The 23,168-nt window shown below is 41.8% G+C and overlaps 1 protein-coding gene across 1 annotated transcript; it reads left to right on the top strand.

Annotated features, from left to right (window-relative positions):
• The first annotated feature begins 275 nt into the window (after positions 1–275).
• Positions 276–653, top strand: LOC104875483 (60S ribosomal protein L36a-like). The gene has a single exon (XM_010643026.1). It carries the CDS (start codon positions 300–302, stop codon positions 642–644), a length of 345 nt encoding a protein of 114 aa, XP_010641328.1. The 5' UTR covers positions 276–299; the 3' UTR covers positions 645–653.
• Positions 654–23,168: the final 22,515 nt, after the last annotated feature.

Here is a 23,168-nt window from a genome sequence, read left to right as displayed (position 1 = left end):
TTTTTTATTTATTTTGACACAAGGTCTAGTTAAGTTGTTAAATTGCCCAAGCTAGGCTCAAACTTGTAATCCTCCTGCCTCAGCCTCCCACAGCACTCTGGGATTACAGGTGGGCATGTGTCACCACGCCTAGATTCCCATTTACACATTTAAATAGCTTATCCATTGATTATTCCAGTATCAGTGAGAACTATTTCTCATTACTGTCCCCCATAATTTGAAAACATCCTCAGTAGAACGCTGACTCGTTTCTGGCCCGGCCTCTTTCTTTCCGGGCTGATAATTTAGCCCCTGCAAGCATGGTGAACGTTCCTAAAACCCGGCGGACTTTCTGTAAGAAATGTGGCAAGCACCAACCCCACAAAGTGACACAATACAAGAAAGGCAGGGATTCCTTGTGTGCCCAGGGAAAGCAGCGTTATGACAGGAAGCAGAGTGGCTACGGTGGACAGACTAAGCCGATTCTCCGGAAAAAGGCCAAAACTACAAAGAAGATTGTGCTGAGGCTTGAGTATGTTGAACCCAACTGTAGATCTAAGAGAATGCTGGCTATTAAGAGATGCAAGCATTTTGAACTGGGAGGAGATAAGAAGAGAAAGGGCCAAGTGATCCAGTTCTACGCTTCATCTTTTGTTTTATTATGAAGACAATAAAATCTTTCCACATTAAAAAAAAAAGACAAAGAAAACTGAGGGGAGACTTAAGAGGGGGGCAATGAAGCCGCAGCGGCTCTCACCATTTCCTGCTCCCCATGGACTGGCAGGTCACGTGTCGGTGGCTCCACGGGGCCTCAGTCGAAGTCAGACAAAAACCTCGAGTTTTTTTTCCATCTGTTCAGGTGTTCCGGTGCAATCATTTCATAAACTTACAGATTTGGTGCTGGTCACAAGACCGCACAGCGGTAACAAGGCTTTGACGACACCCGGTGCTTGTATTCCAATTTGAGCATTAGCTCAGCGGCGCGGTACATCTAGGGCAGAAGTGGCGTGGTTAAACCAGCTGCCCGATTCTAGAACGAGCTCACCAGAGAAAAGCAGCTGGGCAACAGCGGGAGGTGCCTTGAGACTGCCTCTCCCGCGCGCTGCACACGTTCACGTTCACAGCACACCGCATGCCAAGCGGGCCACTCACCACCTTCCAAATCATTCTACGGAGTAGGGAACGTTATCCCCACTTGACACATAAGAATCCAAGGCATGGGCTACAGTAACTTTCTCGCGAACCCCTGGCCTGCCAGAGTGCAGTCACTCCACGAAATTGGACTCCACTTTCTGTGCCTTCAGCAGCCCTGCTCCACCTTAACATGCAAACTAAGTTCGAACTCGGACCTCCCCTGGTCTCCACGGCTCAGAGGCGTGGCCCACGGGGGGTGTGGTTGCAATAAAAGTTGAACAAGGAAAGATAGGACACTTAAAGGAGTAGCCTCAGGTTTAACTGTCTTCCTAGCACACGCTTGGCTCTTCTGTATGTGTCAGCCCTGTTCTGTATGTGACCTTGACAACAACCCAGCAAACAGGAAGTGTCCATGTTGGTAGAAGTAGAAATTCACCTTCAGCAAGGTCAAAATACCTGGCGGAGTCGGTTGGTTGTGCAGGGTTAGATTTGGTCAGGACTAGTTTTCTTGGCCACCAATCTCAGGGCTACTTCATTGTACCAGAACAGCTTTGAGGTGTAAAAGGAAGATATGTTTATTTTACCTATCTTCAAATGTAGGGTTTATTGGTATGGTGAAGCCAACAGGAGTTACCTGCCATTGAAAAGATGGTTATTAGGAGGTCTTCAAAGGAGGGCCCAGGCCAGGCCTTGCAAAGTCACGCTGTAAGTCACCAGGGCCCGTCAGGAGGCAGGAGTGAGGGAAGAACATGGGGAGGAACTTTTAATTGTGCTTTCACAGGAAGACATGGATGAGGTTAGGCAAATTTAGGGTTGACTAATTTGAAAATTCTGTTGGGCTCTGGGACATAGGCGCTATCTAGCCCTTAGTTTTCTGGCACTTGGCCCTTGGGTGGTTAGAGTAAGAGGATAATGGCCCAAGTGCGAAAGTCTGATTAAAGAAGTGGCTAGGACGTGGGCTTCCTGTTGGTTGCTTTGCACGTGGAAGGTGTTTTCCTGGGAGGTTTTGCTGTCCGTAGGAGTTAGCTAATGCTGGGAGGGCAGTCTTGTAGAATCAGTGAGGCACTACATTAAAATACCAAGATAAGGTACATGCTGAATATATCAGCCTTGAAGAGAAAAGAACTAAGGAGTTGTTATAAGAGGAAACTGAATAGACAGCATGCAATTAGGTTGAATGATGGCTCCATGGGCCAATGAATATTTAAGGTTTATCCTCCCCGTTGTTCACAGTCCAATGCTAACAGTAAGATTGTTTTAGTGGCAGCATCCCTATTTCAAGAATAGGGATAAAGCACAGTCACAAAGAGGCACTCACAGGACCCTGGACAGACATTTCTTCCATTGCTTCAAAATGAAGATCCTGTTAAATGACATTCAGGGAGAATTACAGGCGTGCCGCTGGCCATCTGGGGTTTCTCATGAGCCGTTCTTCCCCATAACTCTGCTACTCAGACATCAGAGCGGCTAGTTACAAACGTGAAGTCAGCCCCCTTCCAAAATCAATAAGAAGCTGAGCCGGCTGTTCGCGTTGACTCAGACAGAAGAATAAGGATGCAAACCAAAGCTTGAAAATAAAAATCTCTCAATGGGTGCTTTCATTGGCTTGTTGGCAAGAAACACATCCAAGGAAACCAGGTTGGTTCTCAAGACCCTTTTTAATAAATTAAAAATAGCTTCTTCTCATACTTAGACATGTGAGTCCCAAATGGCCCAGAGAATTTGTTAGCTCAGATGGAGAAAGCACATCCTCCCGTCAGTAACCTGGATTCGTCTCACAGTGACCTCCAGGCACGTAACCTCTCCAGGAAAAGTGTTCGGTAAAGGCCCGGCCTGCTAAATTCAGGATTTTACTCTCCCCGAACCTCTGCAATCAGTACTTTTCCTCCTGGGGCATTTCTATAGAAACTCATCCCTAAGACTGGCTATTAATTGAACAGGGTTTATTTATCCTATAGGTTTGATAATCAATCATCGGATTTCAGCACTTGTTTCGTGGGATTCTATTTCATCACTTGCTACAGTATATATTATTATTCATTATATAAGTTTGTTAACGGTGTATTTATTTGAGTGAGTCTCCCTCTAAATAAAGGGGCCTTATAAAGTTCTTTTTAAATAAAAGGTTTATTTTTACACCAGCTATTTGCTTTCCTATGCTAAACCTCTGCTGAAGGCCCTGAGCAGCATGCAAACCAAATTCCTGCCTCTCGGGCCAGGATGGGGCTATTGGAAGGGTGATAAAAGCAGCTGCACGAACCCTTCAGCAGATTTGGTTGTTTTCAGCCCTGTCAGTCACTTTCCCTTAGAGAAGGGAACAGGACGGCTGGTAGAGATTAGGAATGGTAATGTAAAAGTTTCTACCTACTGCATAAAATGCTTTCAAATTTATGCAAGCATTAAATTGTCAATGATTTTTCACATAAAGTAGATATTAAACTGTGCATGCCCGTTGGTATTGGTACAAAGTTTTGTCAACATTTTTGGCAAAAGGCATCTAAGCCTTGGGGTCAAAAAAGTGTTTTCAACCAAATTTTGTTGTTTCAGTTGCTTTTCTTACACTCGTATGCTATAACTCAGATGTGGATTCTTTTCCCAAAAATGAAATTTGGCAGGCCATTAGTCCATAATGTGGTCTAAAGCCTTTGGGTATTTTTTAAACATGTAAATGGCCAAGACATTTAGGTTCTTGAGGTTGAAAAACTGTGCATGCACTTTTAACAACTTCTTTTTCGGCTGCATTTAGTATGCATATTTACTGCACATGTGTATTTGGGGCATGCCGATTAGACTTAAGATTAGTTGGGAAAATACAAAAGTACTTGTTCACAGGGGGGAAGGCTTTGGAGAGTCGGAGCTGGAATGTCTGCCGGTATTTACTGGGGAGCAAGGGCTTGGCCCGAGGGATCAGTGGGTAAGGGTGCTCCAGCCTCTTTCTATGCCTCCTCGGTGCCAGAAAACACTGAACAGGACACCCTGCCTCAGCCTCCTGCCCGGCTCCACAGCAGGGTCCCAGCCACAGGGAGGAGGAAGCATCCAATGCTCTTGCTCTAGGATCTAGATCGTGTCTTGCCTCATCAGTGTAACCTGCCCTGGCACCCCTGACATCAGTCCTGCATTCTTCCCAGCACAGAAGGACTCACAGACAGACTGCTGCAAATCCTCTGCATAGAAAGAAAACACATTACGGCCTAATCCACTGTCCAGATCACTGAAAACTAACAGTTATTACCTCATTTGAAAGTAATTTTTAACAATTAGCTTAGGAAAGTATTTTATGATTTTTTTGCTAGTGTTATACAAACTAAAAATTTTTTCATATAATCAATTAAATCTGGCAGCGTAGCATCAGGCCCTCATTTGGCTGGGCTGCTTAACATTCACGTACAATTCCTTCCTTATGTGGATCTGCAGGAGCTTTTAAACTTGCACTGGGATGCTGGCAACATCCCCCAAACATCTCAGACATTGTCTCTCTGAACCTGAACTTTTTTTTAATGGTGGTTAAACATGTTGTCTGCTTTAGTTTCCTGTCTATCTTCATCATGAGCCAGCACCTGTTTCCAATAAATTATACACAGAACTGTATCAGCAACACCTTGGCAACAGCTGCCACCCTTAAAAGCGGAGTGCCCTTGAGGACAATACACCTGTGAACACACAGAGTGTTTATTTAGCTGAAAGCCAAAACTCTAAGTTACATAAAGCAATTATCTAAAGTCTAATGTATGCCCATTATTAACACAAAATAACCGTGTTCTGAAAAACCAATAAAAATCTATTTAAAGGACTTTTCCAAATCCCACTGAAATTTCTATTCAACTAGGGACCTGGTCTTAACCTGGGAGTTAAAATTCTAACAGCGAGCAAGGCGGAGATTTGTGTGTGGTATAATATTCTGAGCTCACGTTGGAAACTGGGGCATGAGACACATGGGTGGCATGGCCAGAACTTTCGACTCCTGCATGAACGCAAGTCAATTTAAGCTAATTTTTGTTACAAGCCACTTTAAAAAATATTGTGATGTAAGGTTTGAAAAAGAAATGGATTGTCTCAGTTTGTATTTAAATATAGGAACTGTTCCTCTAGGTCGTTTTATGTGAACAATCCGCCTTAAACTTACAATTCATTACATAATACCATTAGCCTTAGGGAATAGCGTCCATAATATACTACTGAAAACAGAATCAGCTTCAAGTAAAGACCTTCAATGTCCATCCTACCATGCAAAATACATTCCCAATGGAAACTCCAGGCAAACACAGCATCGACTGCATCCGGGTCCGTTTTTAGTGTTTGTCTTGTGACCTTTTCAAGAAACGAGATCACATATTATATATTGTGGAGGAATAAGCAAGAACAGCGGACAGATGCTCCTTGGTTTATGATGGGCTCACACGCAGCATAATGCACCCATTGTAAGTTTAACAATGATAATCAGTGGCAAGGCCAGGGACTTGGCTCAGTGGTAGGGTGCTTGTCTAGCACGTGCAAGGCCTCAGTTTCCAATACGGCCAACACACACACACATACACACACACACGCGTGCACACATGCACAGACATGGAAAGTGCATGTAATGCATCCAACCTAATAAGCATCATAGCTCAGCCTAGTCTACCTTAAACATGTGCAGAATCTTACATTCAGCGCAGACCATATTTTGTAAAAGTGTTGACTCTTACAATATGGTGAGTCCTGTATTGAAAATGAAAAACAGAATGGTTGCGTGCGTACAGTTTCACACCATTAAACAATCAAAAGGCTATAAACCAGACCACTGTAAAACAGAGACCATCTACATATCTATTGTCTCTCCCACTTGAAGCCTCATGAAATCTGAATGAGTTTTTGCTCAGATTCGGTAAGAACGCCAATTCCAGACAGCTATTTCCCGCTGACTTTACCAAACTGATGGGCGGACAGTCACGGTCGTGTAGGTGCACATGTGTTCTGAAGCTTCTGTTCAGCTGGACGTAAATGCTGCGGAAGTGACTTCTGGCGAGCATTACGTCTTCTAGCTTGGCCCTTGTCACTGCTGCTTCACATATAACATATATGAACCAGCAGGCGCCTGAGGCCTGAGAATTCACCTCTGCGGGAACAAGTTTAGGAACAGCAGGCCTGTGTATCATGACATAGTTAACAAAGCGTGAGGCTTTCCTGAAACAGACCACGTGGGCGACAGTGGTTGAGACTGCTGTAGACCGAGGAGAAAACTAAGACTGTGGACGCTTTGACCATGGACTAGTTCATTCTGCTTTTTGTAACTGGCTGAAACTTTCCTTTCTTTAGCACCTGTTCTCTGAGTACCTATCCCAGACTAAAAGCTGGGGACACCAAGATGAAATAAATAGATGATCGCTCCTACTTTCTGGATGCCGAAGACCTCTGTGTGTGTTCACCGTATCTGTAATGAGAGATCAGGGTCCTCACTGTGATTCTGTCACTGCTGGAACAGTTGGTCTAGAGCAAAGCACTGGATCTCTTTCAGCCAGCTTCCCCCGCGTAAAACATGGAGAATAATGCCTGGGACATCTACATCAGAGAACTGACGTGAAACTCAAACAAGAATGTAAACACATCCAGAAAATTTCAAGCTTTCAGTTATTCTGAGGTCCCTTTGCTTTTTGAGCTTTATTAGCACCACAGCTATTTCTTTAGGGGACTTGGCTTATAAATCTGAAGAGCCAACCTGAAATTCACAAAACACAAAATGTAGTGGTTTCATTATCAAAACTCCAGCCAGGATTCTGGTCAGATCATCCTCCACTGGATCCACTTAATGTGTAAGATCTTTTAGCCAGACTTTCCTGGGAAAATATATATAGAAAGAGTAAAAAAAAAAAAAAAGAGGAAAAATGTACTTTCCCTCTCTAACCAATGCTAATTCCAGGCTTTCTATATACAGATAGAAGGCTTCTTTGATTTATCTTCTTGATTAGCAGCCCTCACATACAACTGCATGTAAATCTAAGAGGCAGCCAGTTTGGAATCCAGGCCAAAAGAAATCCTGGAATGGATTTAAAAAGAAGCACTGGTCCCCATGTCCCTGGAGAATGTCTCTTTATTAAAGGTCAGGCAGTTTGGAGTCTGCTTTGTGTTTGGGGAATAAGTTGTTACTATGAATTTGCACCAGAAGATACGGATTGGCTATGTTTTAGATATATTCATTTCTGAATATTTAAAGCGTAATTCAAAATACGTTTTTAAATCCTATTGGCTTCTCTGCCTGCTTGTCAGATTTCCTATTGGTGGTGAAACTCTGCCAAGTGTAGATTTAGTACGAGTCATAAAATGAGACCTGGGCTTACAGCTACTTGATAATAACTGTGATAATAAATTCACCCATTAATCATTTTCCTGTTTTCCTACATGGGTAATGTTAGACCAAAATGCTATGCTATGCTATGGGATCTAATCATTTTCATTTATCCATACATCTATGTATATGTGCGTGTGTGTTTGACTCACATCCTCTTTAGAAACTCTGTTATACTGCTAATTCCCAAAGACTGTATCTATTATTTCTATGCTACAGGGAGGGTAGTACAAAGATTAGAGATGAGGACCCTGGGACTTTGGGCCATCAAAGGCTGTAAGAGAGAAGGCCAACCTCCACCATTACAGATAAGTGTATTTAGATGGCATTCATAATGAAAATGACAGGTACAATAGCCTATCTATGAATGAGCCTATCTTTGAACCAACATTCTTCAACTATCCCGCAGACAAATGGGGGTGTGGCCATTTGTAAATTGTTACTAGATTTTTGTTGTTGTTTATACGAGTTTTTAAATTTTTAAAAAATTAGACCCAGGTACAAGACAAAAAAATTAGATCTTTATGAAATACTTTCTATTATGTTTAGCCTGAGAGAATTTACACATCCTGTAGAGATGAAGAACATATCTAGGTGGGCCATGGTTCTCATGAATGGTGGGGGGGCTTACACAAGACGGTCTATCAGGCTTAAGATCACCCTTCAGATTTTATCATGCTCCATGGACAGCAATGAGAGCCTGGCCTTTCTACCTGCATGCTTGAATCAAATCAATAAATCAATGATTTGTTTCAGCTTCCTTTCCTCCCTCACCCTACCTTGAAACCAAGGGAGAAGGATCACGGGGCGTGAGTTTTAAAACTGTGACCCTTGTGTGTGAGGGTGAAGGTCTGAGGTTTATCAAAACACTCTCAAGTTTGGGGTTCGGGATGATGCCCTTTTCCTCTACACAAAGCAGAGTCACATAGCAGCACAATCTTGGTGTACAAACCATGCCTGCTTATGTGGGATTTGGTTTCAGCCCATTTCTAACTACCAGTTCATTGTCATTCTGTACACCTGCACAGAAACAACTGTGGTTGAGAGGTATATTAGCAAAAAAATGTTGATCAGTCCCTAGAAATCCTATAGAAAGAACTACTGTGGTTTTTGTTAAGAATAAGATTTACCTTCAGTTAGCCAAAACCTAGTCTAACATCCTGCTTTTGTGAAGAGAAGGATTGGAGGAGAAACTTTTCAAGAAGGGAAAAGGGTCTAGGAAAATACCTAGGATCACAGACAATAGAGTCCAGGCCAGGCCCATACAACGAGTTTAGTGTCAATGCAAGGTAGGGGCACAAGAAGGTTTTGTATGTTCTCCCCAGGCACAAAACTCATCTCTCAGTTACAAGGACAAAACGGATAGGAGGTCATTCTTAGAACTGACAAACATTCCCTGAATATAAAACTGGGCATCTTGAATGAGACTGAGTTGACTTTTTTTTTTTCAAAGTATCATGGCTTGAAGTGAGGAAATGTTCTTTTAAAACTTCAACCTGAATTCCCGTAAGACAGAAATAGCTTAAACTCATCTTCTTTAGAGTATGATGGGACACGGACAAATAGCTTTGCACTTTGGTTCTGAATAAGATAATAGAACCCTATTTCTGAGCTGGAATATTTAGAACCCACAGGGGAAGAGAAGGCTCAGCATAATAGTGGGGAATTTTCTTTGGCGATGTCTTGGGGACAGATTAGGCTTCCATTTTGGAGAAGATTTTGTGGCTGGCTTGTTAGTCTAGGTACCAGAAGAATGGGGCCCAAGGTAACAATATTTGCTAGGGCTCACCCAGCAGTTGATGAGCTGGCTTCTTCAACCTGGTGGCTTACAAGCAGTCGGTGGGAGGGGACAGGGGACGTCTACGGAGAGGTTCTGCTGCATATTTTCTAACTCGCTTCTATTCTCCAAGGGCTTTAGTAATCTCTTGCTGAGGGAAGTGGTCTGGACTTAGCTGTGCTCTAAGGAAATGTAAGAGGGGTCTTTGTCCACATCTGAGGGGAACCAGTGGCTGGGACAGGACAGACAACCTAGACAAGGCTGTTGCCATGTGAATGAGGTAAGCAGGGAGACCTGTCAAGTGGAACCCAGAGAAGGTGAGAATCCCTAAGGTTGGGTGGGGTCCCTGCAATGGCAGTGCTGGAAGGAAAAGGGATCCTTGACCCTCGATGTTATGGAGGTAAGAGGAAGTCATGTAGTAGAGTAGCTCCAGGCACAGACGAAGGGACACTTCCCGATCTCATCCTGACTTTGTTGCCTCCTATCCATGTGGCTCCGGGAAAGTCACTTAACCTCTCTGCACCTCAGTTTGTGCATCTGTTAGGTGGTGGTAACTAAAGCACTTCAGGGGACTGACATGAGGATTGCATGAGATAGTGCATGTCGAGTAGGAATTCTATGATGTAGTGATTCTATTTTGCACTTCAGTATTTACTGTGGTATTTATAGTACAGAAAAAATTGTAAATGAGCACAAGGAACTATCCAATGATGTCTGTTGTAATACATAAGAGTAAAATGAAGCTACAGAAGCCAACCAAAAATAAAACAAAACAAAACCCTGAAGTCCTGTTGCTGAGAGAGAGAACAAAAATTTCAAAGCAAGAATGAGAAAATTTTCTTGGGCATTAGGTGATGAGTATTCAGGCTAAAATGATACCAAGTGTCCACCAGCAGGAATACAAGATGACCCACAACTAATACATCACCATGAATTCAGCACACTGCAACAGAGAGCACATTCTAAAAGCCTACAGAGAAAAAAATGAGTTTTCAATAAAGGATCAGGCGTCAGAATGGAATTGGTCTTCTGAATTACATCACCATGAATTCAGCACACTGCAACAGAGAGCACATTCTAAAAGCCTACAGAGAAAAAATGAGTTTTCAATAAAGGATCAGGCGTCAGAATGGAATTGGTCTTCTGAGAGCAGCCTGGAGAACTGGATAACAACCTTGCGTTGTTGATGGGCATGACCACACTGAAAGAAAGTAAACAGTGCTCTTGAAAAGCTTAAAGATAAACAATTGCTAGGTAAATAGACACTTGAAGGTAGAGAAAATGAGGCAATTATCAATTTCAGAAAAACCAAAAACTTGTATGCAAAGGCATAAAATCGTAACATACTATATAGTCATCAATAAACACCACTTATAATTATAATAATGAAAATGTATTTAACTGTACATTATTATACTGCTATATTGGGGTATGAGAGGGGATAAATTACATGCATAATATTGGGTAAACGTTGAAGCACTAATTTTTTCTAGAAAGTTTATTCTATAATAATATATATTTACATAATAACAGATATCTATAATACCTACAACATGAAAGTGAGCATATTTCTATTATTTAGAACACCAGAACAAATAGTTTTTATGGGAAATGGGATTCAAGGATGAGGAAGGGAGCTACAGACAGCTGCTGCTTTTACCTTAAAGCCTATTTGACTTTTACAACTGTGCATTATGACTTTGATTTAAAAATCAAATCAAAATGCAAGCCTATTACATGCTTATAGAAAACGTTTTGAGAATAAAATGTAAGGATAATAACAAAGTTACCATAATCAACCACGCTTAGTACTCAAACATGACCTTCTACTCTTATCTTCTTTCTATTTCAACAAACTTGAGGAGATTACAAAGTATTACATTTTATAGACTCCCTTTAATACTTGACATTATATTATGCATGCATTCTCACACATTAAAACAAATTTTGCAAATACTAGTTTCAGTAGTTTAGCAATATTCCAGTTTTATGGTTGTGTGATATTTAATGATTAATTTTTTGTTGGATATTGCTCCAATCTTTTATTGTACTAAACAATGCCTTGATAAATATCTTTATACATAAATTGTGGCTGCTTAGAATATGTCTGTAGATATATTCACAGAGACTCTTAGGTCAGTATTGCATTTGTGGATAAAATGTGCTATATGAGCATAAGGAAACCTAAGATTAATCTACAGAGCTAATTAACTTGGTCTTCAGTACTCTAAAGCATAGAAAAACATCCAAAGCTCAATTTAGTTTACTTTTTCATGCAGGTTTTTGAAATGTTTCTTAATTACAGTTATAGTAATCCGTAAATAGATGTGCAAAATCCTTTAAAGGTAAAAGCACACAACTCACTGACCACAGAGTCTACCTCCACCGAAGGGCAGAAATTATGGAGGGACATCTAGCTTTCTCTGGAATACTTGCATCTTTTTTGAAATAAGATGACTTGAGTTGCTATATTTTTATGCAATTTAAAATATTCCTTCCTTTGCAAGAAAGTCTTTAAAAAAAAAAGGATAAATTTTATTTTACCTGGTGTCTAAGCATGGAAATAATTACAAAATTCAAATTCTTAAGGTGATCTACATATCGTAGAAAAGACTTTCCAGTACCTCATTTATTCATGCATTTGTCACCAGAGCCCCGCCCAGCAGGCATCACTATCTGTTACTCCTTAAAGGAGATGCACACCTAATGACACAGGGTGGATGGTACGGGTTAAATCCCGTGAGCTCCTTCCGGTCAGAGCCTGACATTGTCTGCCTTTCTCTCCTGAACACTTCCGTTGCTCTCTTACCATATACAGTAGTTTATTTTCTCCCTCTCCCTCATTCTTTCTCTTTCTCCCTCCCTTCCTCTTCCCTTTCTATTTTATTCTCTCTTCCTCTCTCTTCTTCTTTCCTTTTATCTTGTTCATAAACCTCTTTCTCCTAAACGCTTTCCTTAACAACACAATCCAGATGGATCACCAGTCTCACGTCATTGACAGGCTTATTAGGTTCCCCTGGCTATGCTAAGAGATAAAAACGTTGCATGTTCATATAACAAACACTCCTTTCTTTCCTGTAGCTTCCATGCTACTAGAAGCAGGCAGTAAGAGGTAGAAACATTTAAAAATAGAAGGGGAAAGCAGTGCAAGGAGGAGTATAACCCAGAGTGGTGCGCTGCAAAGGGACTCCTGGGCAGGGCAAGGACTTCAGCGAGAAAGGGCGGGAAGGCTGAGGAAAAGCCACCGAACAGAGGCTGAAAGGGGTCAGAGAAGTGGAAGCCATGAGGTGGGAGTGGGGGGTGCATGCATTTCAGACGCAGGCAGCACAAAGGCCACAAAGCAAAAAGGATCCCATGGCCTCGAGAGACCAGGACAAAAGAAGTACTGACGATATTTGTTCACAATACAGACGGAGATTAATCACATGCTTCCTGCTGAAGATCTGAGTCTGCTCTTTCTGGTAATAATTTAAGCATCAGAGGGAGGCACAAGCATGTATTAGGCACCTACTCAGGGCTGCCCTGCTGCACAGTCCCACGGGCTGCTACCCCCGGCCTCACGGCCTCCTGTGTAGGGCTGAGGCCCCTGCGCCCGCACACACTGTGGACATGCAGAGGCTGACGAGCACGCGTCACGGGTCCTCTCACGGGACCCTTACACGGTGGCGATATTATCGGAGCCCCCATGTCAAAGAGGAACTGAGACTTCACGGGCTTAGGTCAATGATTACGCCTGAGGTGAGCAGTAACGCCGCATTTGTAAACTAGACATGTGACTCCGGGCCTACTGCACTTGTGGCCCCCATGTGTCATTGTGTGGCCCTTCATCGAGCTCGTGTGGTCCCTGTAGAGGCACCAAGTGTGCGCGCTACGTTTTGATACACCCCCAGCACACTCAGCTGAGCGCCATACGGGCTGTTTTGCTTGTAAAATACGCTAATATACGCTCACTATTGCTTATTTGCTGACTGCAAGGGAAAAATTGACCATCAAGTCATTTAAAATGAAAGCAACCCCCTCCCAAAGCAGTCCTGTGGCAATACGTAAACTTGTGGCCTCACTGATGTACCCTGCTGGAAACACAATCACCGAGCCCTTCCATAGGAAGCAACTCCGGGTCCGACACTCAACTATCTTGAAATGACCTTGAGCATATGGAACAGAAACAGCATCTTGATTACAAAGGCTGAAGACATGAACTTCAGGGTGTGCGCTTTGTTTAATGAGGGTCGATGATGAGTGAGGAATGTGAGAAGAAATTTTCTGGGCTGCAAGTTAGCAGCAAGAGAAAGTTGATGAGATCTTATCTCTTGTCCGCGTTCAGGCTGCATGGAGGGAAGTTCAAGCCCACGGTAAACTTTTTTCCCATCTCTCTTCATCCATAAGAGGCTAACAATGAGGAAATGTACACTTTCGGTGATAAATACTTTCTTGGGGTGATGCCCCCATGATCTGCCACTCACGATGCTCTAGCCCTGAATGATACCCGATCCTTGACTGTGAGAAAGACCTGTGTCTTGCTTCTAACCTACAGAATGTGGCAAAGGGGGCGAGATGTGTGTACGTCAGCACGCATACCTGATTATGTGATGATTACGCGACATTAGATGAGAATACTTGTCTGCCTGTCTCTCCCTCGCTCCCTCCCTCCTTCTTCCTCTCTGTAGCCCTCCTTCTCTCCCTTATTTATTTGAGAGTCAAGAGAGGCTCTGTTGAGCCAGGGACTTAGCTCAGTGGTTCTGTTGCCTGCCTCGCAAGCGCAAGGTCCCGAGTTTGATTCCTGGTACCAAAAAAAACAAAAGAGAGGCTAATGGTAAGGAACCACGAGGTAGCCTACAGGAGCTGAAGACACCAATGGCTGAGAGCCAACGAGAAGTCCCCTCCTGCAAGCACCGGATTTTGCCAGCAATCTATCTTAGAAGTTCATCCTTACTTAGTCAAGTCTCAGTTTCCCCTCCACCCCTCAAACAAAATCTACACCAAATCTTACAAGGTTCCAGACAAAGGATCCAGCTAAGCCCTGCCTGAGCTCCTGAGCCACAGGAACTGTGGGATAATAAGTGTGCATTGTTTCAAACTATGAGGTTTCTAATGCCATCACTGTATAACAAAAGAAAACGAATACACCGTTCCACTGGGGGATACAGGATCTGAGGTGCATCTGTGGAAATAGACTGTGTACAGGAAAGTGTACAATCGGAGGGCTCAGCAGCACACTGCTCACGCTGGAGATGAAGGCCAAGGTAAGCCCTGTTCAGGACAGCCCTGACCTTCCTGAACTGAGATCCCCTTGCTCTCATTCTACGGAAGTGCTGAAATGTCAGCTGGTTTTGCATGTGTGAAGGGATCTTGCACAGGGGGCCCATGTCTCAGAACATGCACGTGGTGTTTTTACAGCAAAAATAATTTTGGTTTGCAGGGCCTACATACGTAGGATTTTACTAGAGCAGAGCGGCCTTGGGAAAACCCCCCAACCCAGCAAGAAAGTGTTTTCTTTCCAAAGAAATACTAACCAAGCTTAATTTAAATCAATAGAGAAGGTAAAGGTGCAAAAGGGGAGGGAGGCTCATAAACACGAGATAACATAAAGAAAGTGGTAGACAACACGTGTGAACCTCAGGAAGAGAGAATTCAACTAGCAGTTAGGTGGAAATATTTGTTACTCTCCCAGAAATATGGCCAATTTCCCTCCTATTAGGAGGAGACATTCCCTGAGTGCCTGGTCATGAATCCCCCGACACGAGAATCACTTGCTCACTAAATCTCACTCTTTCCTTCCCAGCACCTGTGGCAAACACTGAGCTATGCTGGTTGGGAAAAAGGAAAAAGATATTAGAAAAATAGTTTATGAGATAAGCTGTCAAAGAAGATAGAAACAACCGTTCACGATGATCCAAGGGGAGACGTAAAGACAGAAAGGAAATGTTAATGCAGCCAGAACACTTCTGTCTGAGAAGAAAATGAAAACTAAATCCCCTGGAGGGTGATTCAGACACAGTCATAAGTGTAGTAAAAGTTAAATAGACACCTATTGAATTAAGCTGCGAAATACTGAAAATAATTCACTAACATAATGGCTTCTTCACTGTTATGATTTCATTCCTTCAACCACTATGAGGATGTACTTTCATGTTTTTCCACAATTCAGGGAGATAAATAACATTGTAAATCTCCATTCTACAGACCAGGCAACTAAACGAGGATAAGAGGCCTTCAAGCCCCATGGCTAGAAAGGAGAAGGGCTGGGTACTGGGTTCTGAAGTCAGAACGCTCTGGTCCTATTTTTCTCCCACTTGATATAAGGAAGTGTGGGTGCCACGGCCTAACAGGGAGGAAATACAGAGCAATCTCTGTTGAGAGGTGGTCATGGCAGGTGGAGGATAGGCAAGGAGTTATTCCTGGGAGGAAAGTGATGTCTTCGAAAAAGTGTGGCTAGTGGATAAGCAAAACAAAGGCATCCAGGAAAAAGTTCCTGGAACAAAACAGAGGAGTGGAAAATGAACCCTTATTCTTTAAGCCACTTTTCTAGCCAGCATTCCACTGTTTCATAGAGTGAATCAGGGACCGTCTGCAACAGAATCACTTGGGATTCTTGTTAAAAGTCACACAGACCATTTTGAACAAGGTGTCACGGCCCAGATGCACAGTATAGCTAGAGAAGATTCTGCACAGGGAGGTAGGTGGAGGACAATGGCCATAGTAACTGGGGACCTTACAGCAATAATAGCATGATGGGAGTCTCGGTCCACTGGGGAAACCAAATGCTACATGAACCTGGCTTAGATCCATGGCGCAGCTGGAGGGAATAAAAGGAAACAGGAGGAGGAAGAAGAGGAGGAGGAAAAGAAAGAGGAGGAGGAGGAGAAGAGGAAGAAAACAGAGAAACAACGATGACAACATGATCCCTTCGATCCTGTCCATCCTACCCTGAATGAATAAATGAGCAAATGAAAGCACACTGTAAGCTGACAGCGTGGACCCCTGGCCTGACCCCTCCCTTATGAAGCTGTAGCAAGTGGCGGTGAGCACGTGAGAATTACTGAGCCCCTCCCCTACAATATGAGGACAGATACTTGAGCTCATGCGGTCACTGTGACAAGTCGCAGGGAAGTGTGGATGGATGGCAACTTGAGGAAGAGGTAAAAGACCTCTGCAACAAAGAACCGCTATAATATGGAAAGATTTACATTGCTTTGCTTTTTCAGGTTGGTATGTTTTTATTCTGAGTATGCTCTAGGTGACTGCTCAGGACTCCAGGCTGCAGGCTTCTCTAAACCAGTGTGTCAGAAGAGCTCTAGCGGTCTAATGGTGTGATGGTTCCCATTAAGTACTGAATCTTGCCCTCTAGGAATGGAGCTAAAACATGCATAAATTATTTAATATAAGGGCTTGCTGATGACTGATAAAATCAAATTGGCCGCTTTGGGCTAAGGATGAATTTGAAACAGAATTTCCTCCTTTGAAGAGACAGTGACAAATCTATTTGATAGGTCTGCACGTCAAGTTTTTGGTAGAAAATTTAACAGAATCCTTTGTTAGGCAAAGTGATTGAGACTGGCTTAGGTTATGAACTCGTCTCTTTTTCTTATTTCACCAAAATGTTTATTTATTTTTAACTCACATTACTGAAGCCATACTCTCCCATACAAAATTTATTTGAAAAACAGGAAAAATGTACAGTTCTAAGAGTCTAGTAAATCCTGACATTTGCAGCAATTCTTCCCAGCCTTTTGTCTATGTGAACATACATATTTTTACAAAATTGAAGTCCTATTTTATATATAAAGCCCTATTTTGTACATATATATATACAGTATGTACATATACACATATCCCTGTGTGTGAACAAAGTAAATATCCATGTATAAACTTATAGACACATATATGAATATTTACTTTCTTTCATGGTTGCTAAAGCCTGATTTTAGTGGCTGTGTAATACACCATATTCTGTATCCACTTTTGATTGTCGCTGTAGGATAATTACTCTATCAGGGTATATAAACAGTTTTATATTATCAATGCATCATTTTCTAGAAATTCCGATTCAATTTATAACATCACCAGTAAGGTATAGGTTTTAAATTAGGGGGCAGGGATGTAGGGGATTTAAAACGTAACAGCATTCACTTCATACATGTCAATACTTTCTAAAATAATTTTAAATGTTCTATGTGAAAATACTGTCTCACTGCTCTCTGAGTTAATTCATGAAATGTATTACTTTTATTAGGCTTTCAAATTACTATTTTTTTAAGTCAAAGTAATGCATGAAGAGTTTTTTTCTCCGTTTTACTTCTCCCTGAATATATGGCTTCTAAGTGAGTAACTATGACTGATTTAACCAGGACTCTGTATTTTGAAGTAAAAATATATCACTTGTCACCTGAGTCATTCCCTGGCCACATACAATCTTATACAAGGTGTGTCTCATTCAAACAAACATGCTACAGGGGCCGAAATTAGGAACAGCTTCTAAAGATACCTGTAATTTTACTTGCCTCTCTTAAAGAACATTTTTTAATTCAGTTTGTAATCCGTTATACAGCATTACTTTATAAAGTATCATTGCTTCTTTCATTGTTTTTTACTCTTGGCTTTTTTCTTTCTTTTTGGTTCCAAGGATCAAACTCTGGATCTTGCGAGGCAGGTGGTGGAACCACGAAGCTAAATCCTGGGCCCCTACTCTTGGCTTTTAAAGACTCACTTTCTCTCTCTACCCTCCATCCCACATTATCTCCAATACCCCACATCACTTAGTCCTTTCTTCCCAAGCCTCCAGTCTCATTTTCCTGTGCCCATATTCAGATCTGGAACCACAGACGATGACAATCAGGTAGCCAGGAGTGAGCTCTGTGCGGCAAAGTGATGGCACAGGCTCGCACGAAGGCTGACGAAGCCCCCTTCACACGGGTGCTTGGACCTCACCCGCTGTGACTGCCTCGTGGCCTTTGAAGTGCACCATCACTGTGCAAACAGTTGGCCCTGCGTTCAGAAACCAGTCTCAGAGGTCATTGTTAAGTGCTCGCAATGACCAAGGTATCATGCCAAATACTCAAAAAGCAGGAAAATGGTGCACAGATAAAGACTATCTGGTTCTTGCTGCCCACTTTCCTTAAGGTGGAAAGAAAAAAAACCATAAGTTTGAGAGGAAAAATGCCGTCTATTAAAATAAGATGTAATACATCTAGAGTTGTTTTTGAATCTTCCAATCTATTCCACTGATCCTCAGCTACCTCATCTTTGACAAAGGAGCCAGCCATCCTCACTGGAGGAAAGATAGCCTCTTTAATAAATGGTGTTGGGAAAACTGGATTTCAACCTGCCAAAGATTAAAACTAGACCCTTATCTTTCACCATGCACTAAACTAAAATCCAAGTGGATTAAAGATCTAAATATTAAAAAGGAGTCACTAAATTTGCTGGAAGATAAGTTAGGCAGAAGTCGAATACATTGGCATAGGAAAAGACTTTATGAACAAATCCTCAGTAGCACAGGAACTAGCAGAAAGAATCAACAACTGGGATCTCATCTTATTAAGAAGCTTCTGCACTGCAAAAGAAACCACCAACAGAACTAAGAGACAACCCACAATGTTGGAAAAAAATTTTACCAGCTGCTCCTCAGACAAAGGACTATTATCTAGAATATATAAAGAACTCAAAAAAATCAGCCCCCCCAATATAAAGACCTGATTCAAAAATGGACATCTAAGATAAACAGACATTTCTCAAAGAAGTAATAGCATCAAGTAAATATGTGAAAAAAATGTTCCGCATCACTGGTCATTCGAGAGATGCAGATGAGAACAACACTGAGATTTCACCTCACCCCACAAAGAATGGTTGCTACCAAGAAATCAACCAATAACAAATGTTGGCAGGGTTGTGGGGAGAAAGGAACCCTTCTCCATTGTTGATGGGAGTGCAGACCGGTGCAACCACTGTGGAAATCAATATGGAGTTGCCTCAAAGAGCTGGGATTAGAGGTTCCATTTGACCCAGCCATCCCTCTGCTGGGTATCTTTCCCAAAGAATTAAAAGAATCATATCACAGTGATATATGTGCACCTATGTTTATAGAGGCACAGTATGTAATAGCTAAAACTTGGAAACAGCCCATCTGCCCATTAGTTGGAGACTGGATAAAGAAGATGTGGTTTTTCTATGAAATGGAATACTACTCAGCCATAAAGAATGAGAAATTAGAGTCATTCATAGGAAAATGGATACATATTGAGGATATACTCCTAAGTGAAATAAATAAGTCACACATGTGTAAATACTGTATAAATACAGAATAGTTTTTCTGGCATGAAAAACTATAATTGTATATAAGATCCTAATGACATAATTGATAATGTGAAATAGGAAGAAAAGGGCTAAAGGTGTAGGGGAAGTGGGAAGGGTTGGGGAAAAGAAGGGAAAAGAAAAAAAACATGAGAAAATGAAAAAATGGAAATAAAGTCTTTGTAAATAGGGAAGGAATAGGGGGTGAAGGGAGGGCAGGGATAAGGGGAAAAAATGAGAACCAAGACCTGCCATGTAAAGATACAAGATCCCAAAGATGAATGTAACTGTACTGTATACCTAAAATGTACCAATAAACTCAATGAGAGAAAAAATAAAATAAGATGTAATAATGTTGCATTTCAAGAAAAAGAATAGCCACTGAACAAGGGTAGTAAGATGGCAATTTTCCCATTCTTCCTTCAAACAAATTGTATTCACCCCACACTGAAAGAAATGGCAACACAGTGCCCAGCCTCTAACTTGTCGATGTAGTATGGTCCTTAGACCATGAACTTGAATTGTGGGCTCTCCAAACTGGTTTCAGTGTTGATAATAAAATTGCTACAAAGGCTAAATTAGAAGAAGTGTCCACTTCATCCTTTGTTTATTGAGCCTCTACTGTATGCCATTCACTGGTGATACGTGTGATAGAGCAGAGACACCTCTGCTTTCTAGCAGCCTCTAAGAGATATATTTTGTGAACTGACCACAATTTTGGCTTTTGTTGCATTTGTTTTCCCTTCACTAATCTTTCTTCCTCCTTTCTAAGTGTTTGTTCCTGTATTGTATGTTTCTTTGTTAAGATGCCTCGAGTTCCTAACATAAAGCTTGATGTAAACAGAAAAAGAATGTTTCTGGTTAGCCACATGCCAGGCTTTCTTGCCTGGTACTTGACCAGCCACTTGAGGAAAGGAGCTCTGTCTTGTTCGTTACAGTATGGGGTTTGTCTTTATATTCACCACAGGGTGTAGACTAGCTCTTGGTAGTTATCTGTTGATAAACTTTCTCAAACTAAAATAACTTCTATGGGCACTGCCCTCAACTAAAACAACAGCTCTGCAACTGCTCAAGCAAGAGGTGATGAAATGTCCAAAATAAAGTATTTGCGCAGTAAATACTGAAACTCTAAAAATGTGCTGGATCATGAACAGATAAAAACTACCCAAAGCACATAACTTGACTTTCAAGAAGAAAAGAGCTGGTCATCATTCATTATGATGGCTGAGAACCGAGAGGAAATCTGATCTCACTCACTGAAGATGTTCAGAATCTAACAGAAGCTCACCAGCAAGATAAAAGCAAAACTGTTGTAGAAGTGAACAGAATGATTCCATCTTGCCTAGTCTTTGTGTGTGTGTTTGTTTGTTTTGTTTTTTGTTTGGGTAGCAGGGATTGAACTCGGGTCCTTGTGTTGGCGAGGCAGGCGCCAGAACCACTGAGCTAAATATCTGGCCCTTGCCTACTTTTGATTTGTTACACAAAAGAAATTCAAAATTCAAAGATTTAGGTTTCCTTTGGAAATGACCCTTCCTTGGTGTGAGTTAGCAGGGAAAGCTCTGAAAACTGCCCACCACCAACCCAAGACAGCAACAGAGTATCCATTCAGCTACAGTCAGGGAGCATTTTCCCTGCTGCTCGGTGAGAGGTGTTACTGCAGGCAAGACAGAAGTGTGTGGGGGCCAAATTGAACACGCACACGGAACAGGAATTGGGGAGGAGCCACAGAGAAGACCTTGGAGGGAGCCTAACCTGACAGCTGGGCAGAAGGATGGAACGACGGACATCATTCAGGGGGATTAAAGCGTAAAATCTAAGGCGGGGTGGTGGGAAGTGTAGTCTGCTTTTTCAGGCAGGCTGCACAGCTGGACTGCCGCAGAGGTGTCAGAATTCATCAAAATATTTAGAGAAATACGGATGATTGAACTGCACGCTCTGGTTCGACACAGATCTTTAGCGTCCTCTACACCCCAATCCGGGCCAGGGAGCTTTATCTTCTGCATTTCTTGTATGTCTTGGGGAAACGATGTGGAAGTCTACTCTCTCTTCTCTGTCACCGGCTAAGTCATGTCTGTTTCTACAGCGCTCTAGGGAATGGGAGAACAATTGCTTCCTCATTCGTGTGGACCAGTGGTTTTTCACATACAGTCAGTGAAATCCTAAGATTTCCTTAGAAATATCCCATTCTTCCCTTGGAATACGGAGGAAAGCAGTCCAAGTGGGATGGGTGGGAACACACATACTATTTCAAGGACAGCAGATCCACATTAGCCTACTTTATATATTATTAGCCCTCTGCGTATGAGTTTCTTTGAAGAAGTGATTTTACATTACCAAAACTAATGGGAAAACATTTTTGTACCTGAAAATTGTGAACAACACAGTAAACTTATGGAGTAAGAGAGGAGAGATGGAGAAGGAGACTCAGGGGAGGAGTCTGAAATGGGGGATGTGGAAGGCCAGGTACCGAAGTCAATTATCAGAATAACTGCTTTGGCAAAACATTCAGAACTGATATGAATTTGCAGGAGGGCAGTTCTACATCTCTAGCTAAATATAGCTTGGAATTTTAATACCTTGGCCTTTCTGAAAGAAATAAATGAATCCAATGCAAGGAAATAAAGGAGAGAGAGAGGGGGAGAGAAAGAGAGAGAGAGAGAGAGAGAGAGAGAGAGAGAGAGAGAGGGAGAGAAAACATTTCTCTTGCTCAGGCAAGCTACGCGCAGGCAACTTCAATAATAATATTTTGCATAGGTTCACTGGCCATTTGTGCTAATTCTTTTAAGAAATGTCTGTTTAACTCATTTGTTCATTTATTGATTGGGTTATTTAGTTTTGAGGGTTAAGTTTTTTTGAGTTCTTTATTTACTATCGATATAAATTCTCTGTTTGAAGATAAGGTGGCAAAGGTTTTCTTCCATTCTGTAGGCTGTCTCTTCACTGTCAGTTTCTCCCTTTGCTATGCAGAAGGTTTTTAATTTTATGTAGTCCCATTTGTTGACTGTTACTATTTCTTGTGCTATTGGGATTCTGATCAGGAAGTCTTTGTATCTATGACTGCAAATGTTTCCTCTAGATTTTCTTCTAGTAGTTTCAATGTTTCACAACTTTCACCTAGGTCTTCATTCATTTTGAATTGACTTTTTGTACAAGTGAGATGGGGATCTAGTTTCAGTTTTCTCCATATGGGCATCTAGTTTTCCCAGCACCATTTGTTAAAGTGACTACTGTTCAACAACTCTAGCCATGAAGGAAATGAGATTTCATCTCACCCCGGACAAAATGCCTATTAAGTAAATGCTAGCAAAGTTGATGGCCATGTAAATTAATACAGCTACTATGGTAATCAGTATGAAGATTCCTCAAAAAATGAAAACAGAGATACCAATGGTAATACATCACTCCTCAGTATATTTTTGAAAGAATTGATGTCAATATCCTATAGAAGTACTTGTATATCCATGTTGATTGCATTGAAATTTATAATGGCTAAGCTATGAAAACAGCAGCCTAGGTGCCCATCAACAGGATAAAGAAAATGTGATAATAGAATAGAATGGAAAAGAAATACACACACACATATGTACACACGACAGAATACTATATTATTTAGTCATAATAAACAAATAATTCCATTAGTAGGAAAATGGATGGAACTGGTAACTG

The sequence above is a fragment of the Fukomys damarensis genome, unplaced genomic scaffold (assembly GCF_012274545.1).
Source record: "Fukomys damarensis isolate Sample0158 unplaced genomic scaffold, DMR_v1.0_HiC HiC_scaffold_28, whole genome shotgun sequence".
Lineage (NCBI taxonomy): Eukaryota > Metazoa > Chordata > Mammalia > Rodentia > Bathyergidae > Fukomys > Fukomys damarensis.
Note: the sequence above shows the minus strand (reverse complement) of the source record. Positions and strands in the feature narration are given on the sequence as shown.

Bases quoted from the DNA above. Each gene is read 5' to 3' on its own strand.
- LOC104875483 (XM_010643026.1), top strand. From the start codon at position 300: ATGGTGAACGTTCCTAAAACCCGGCGGACTTTCTGTAAGAAATGTGGC.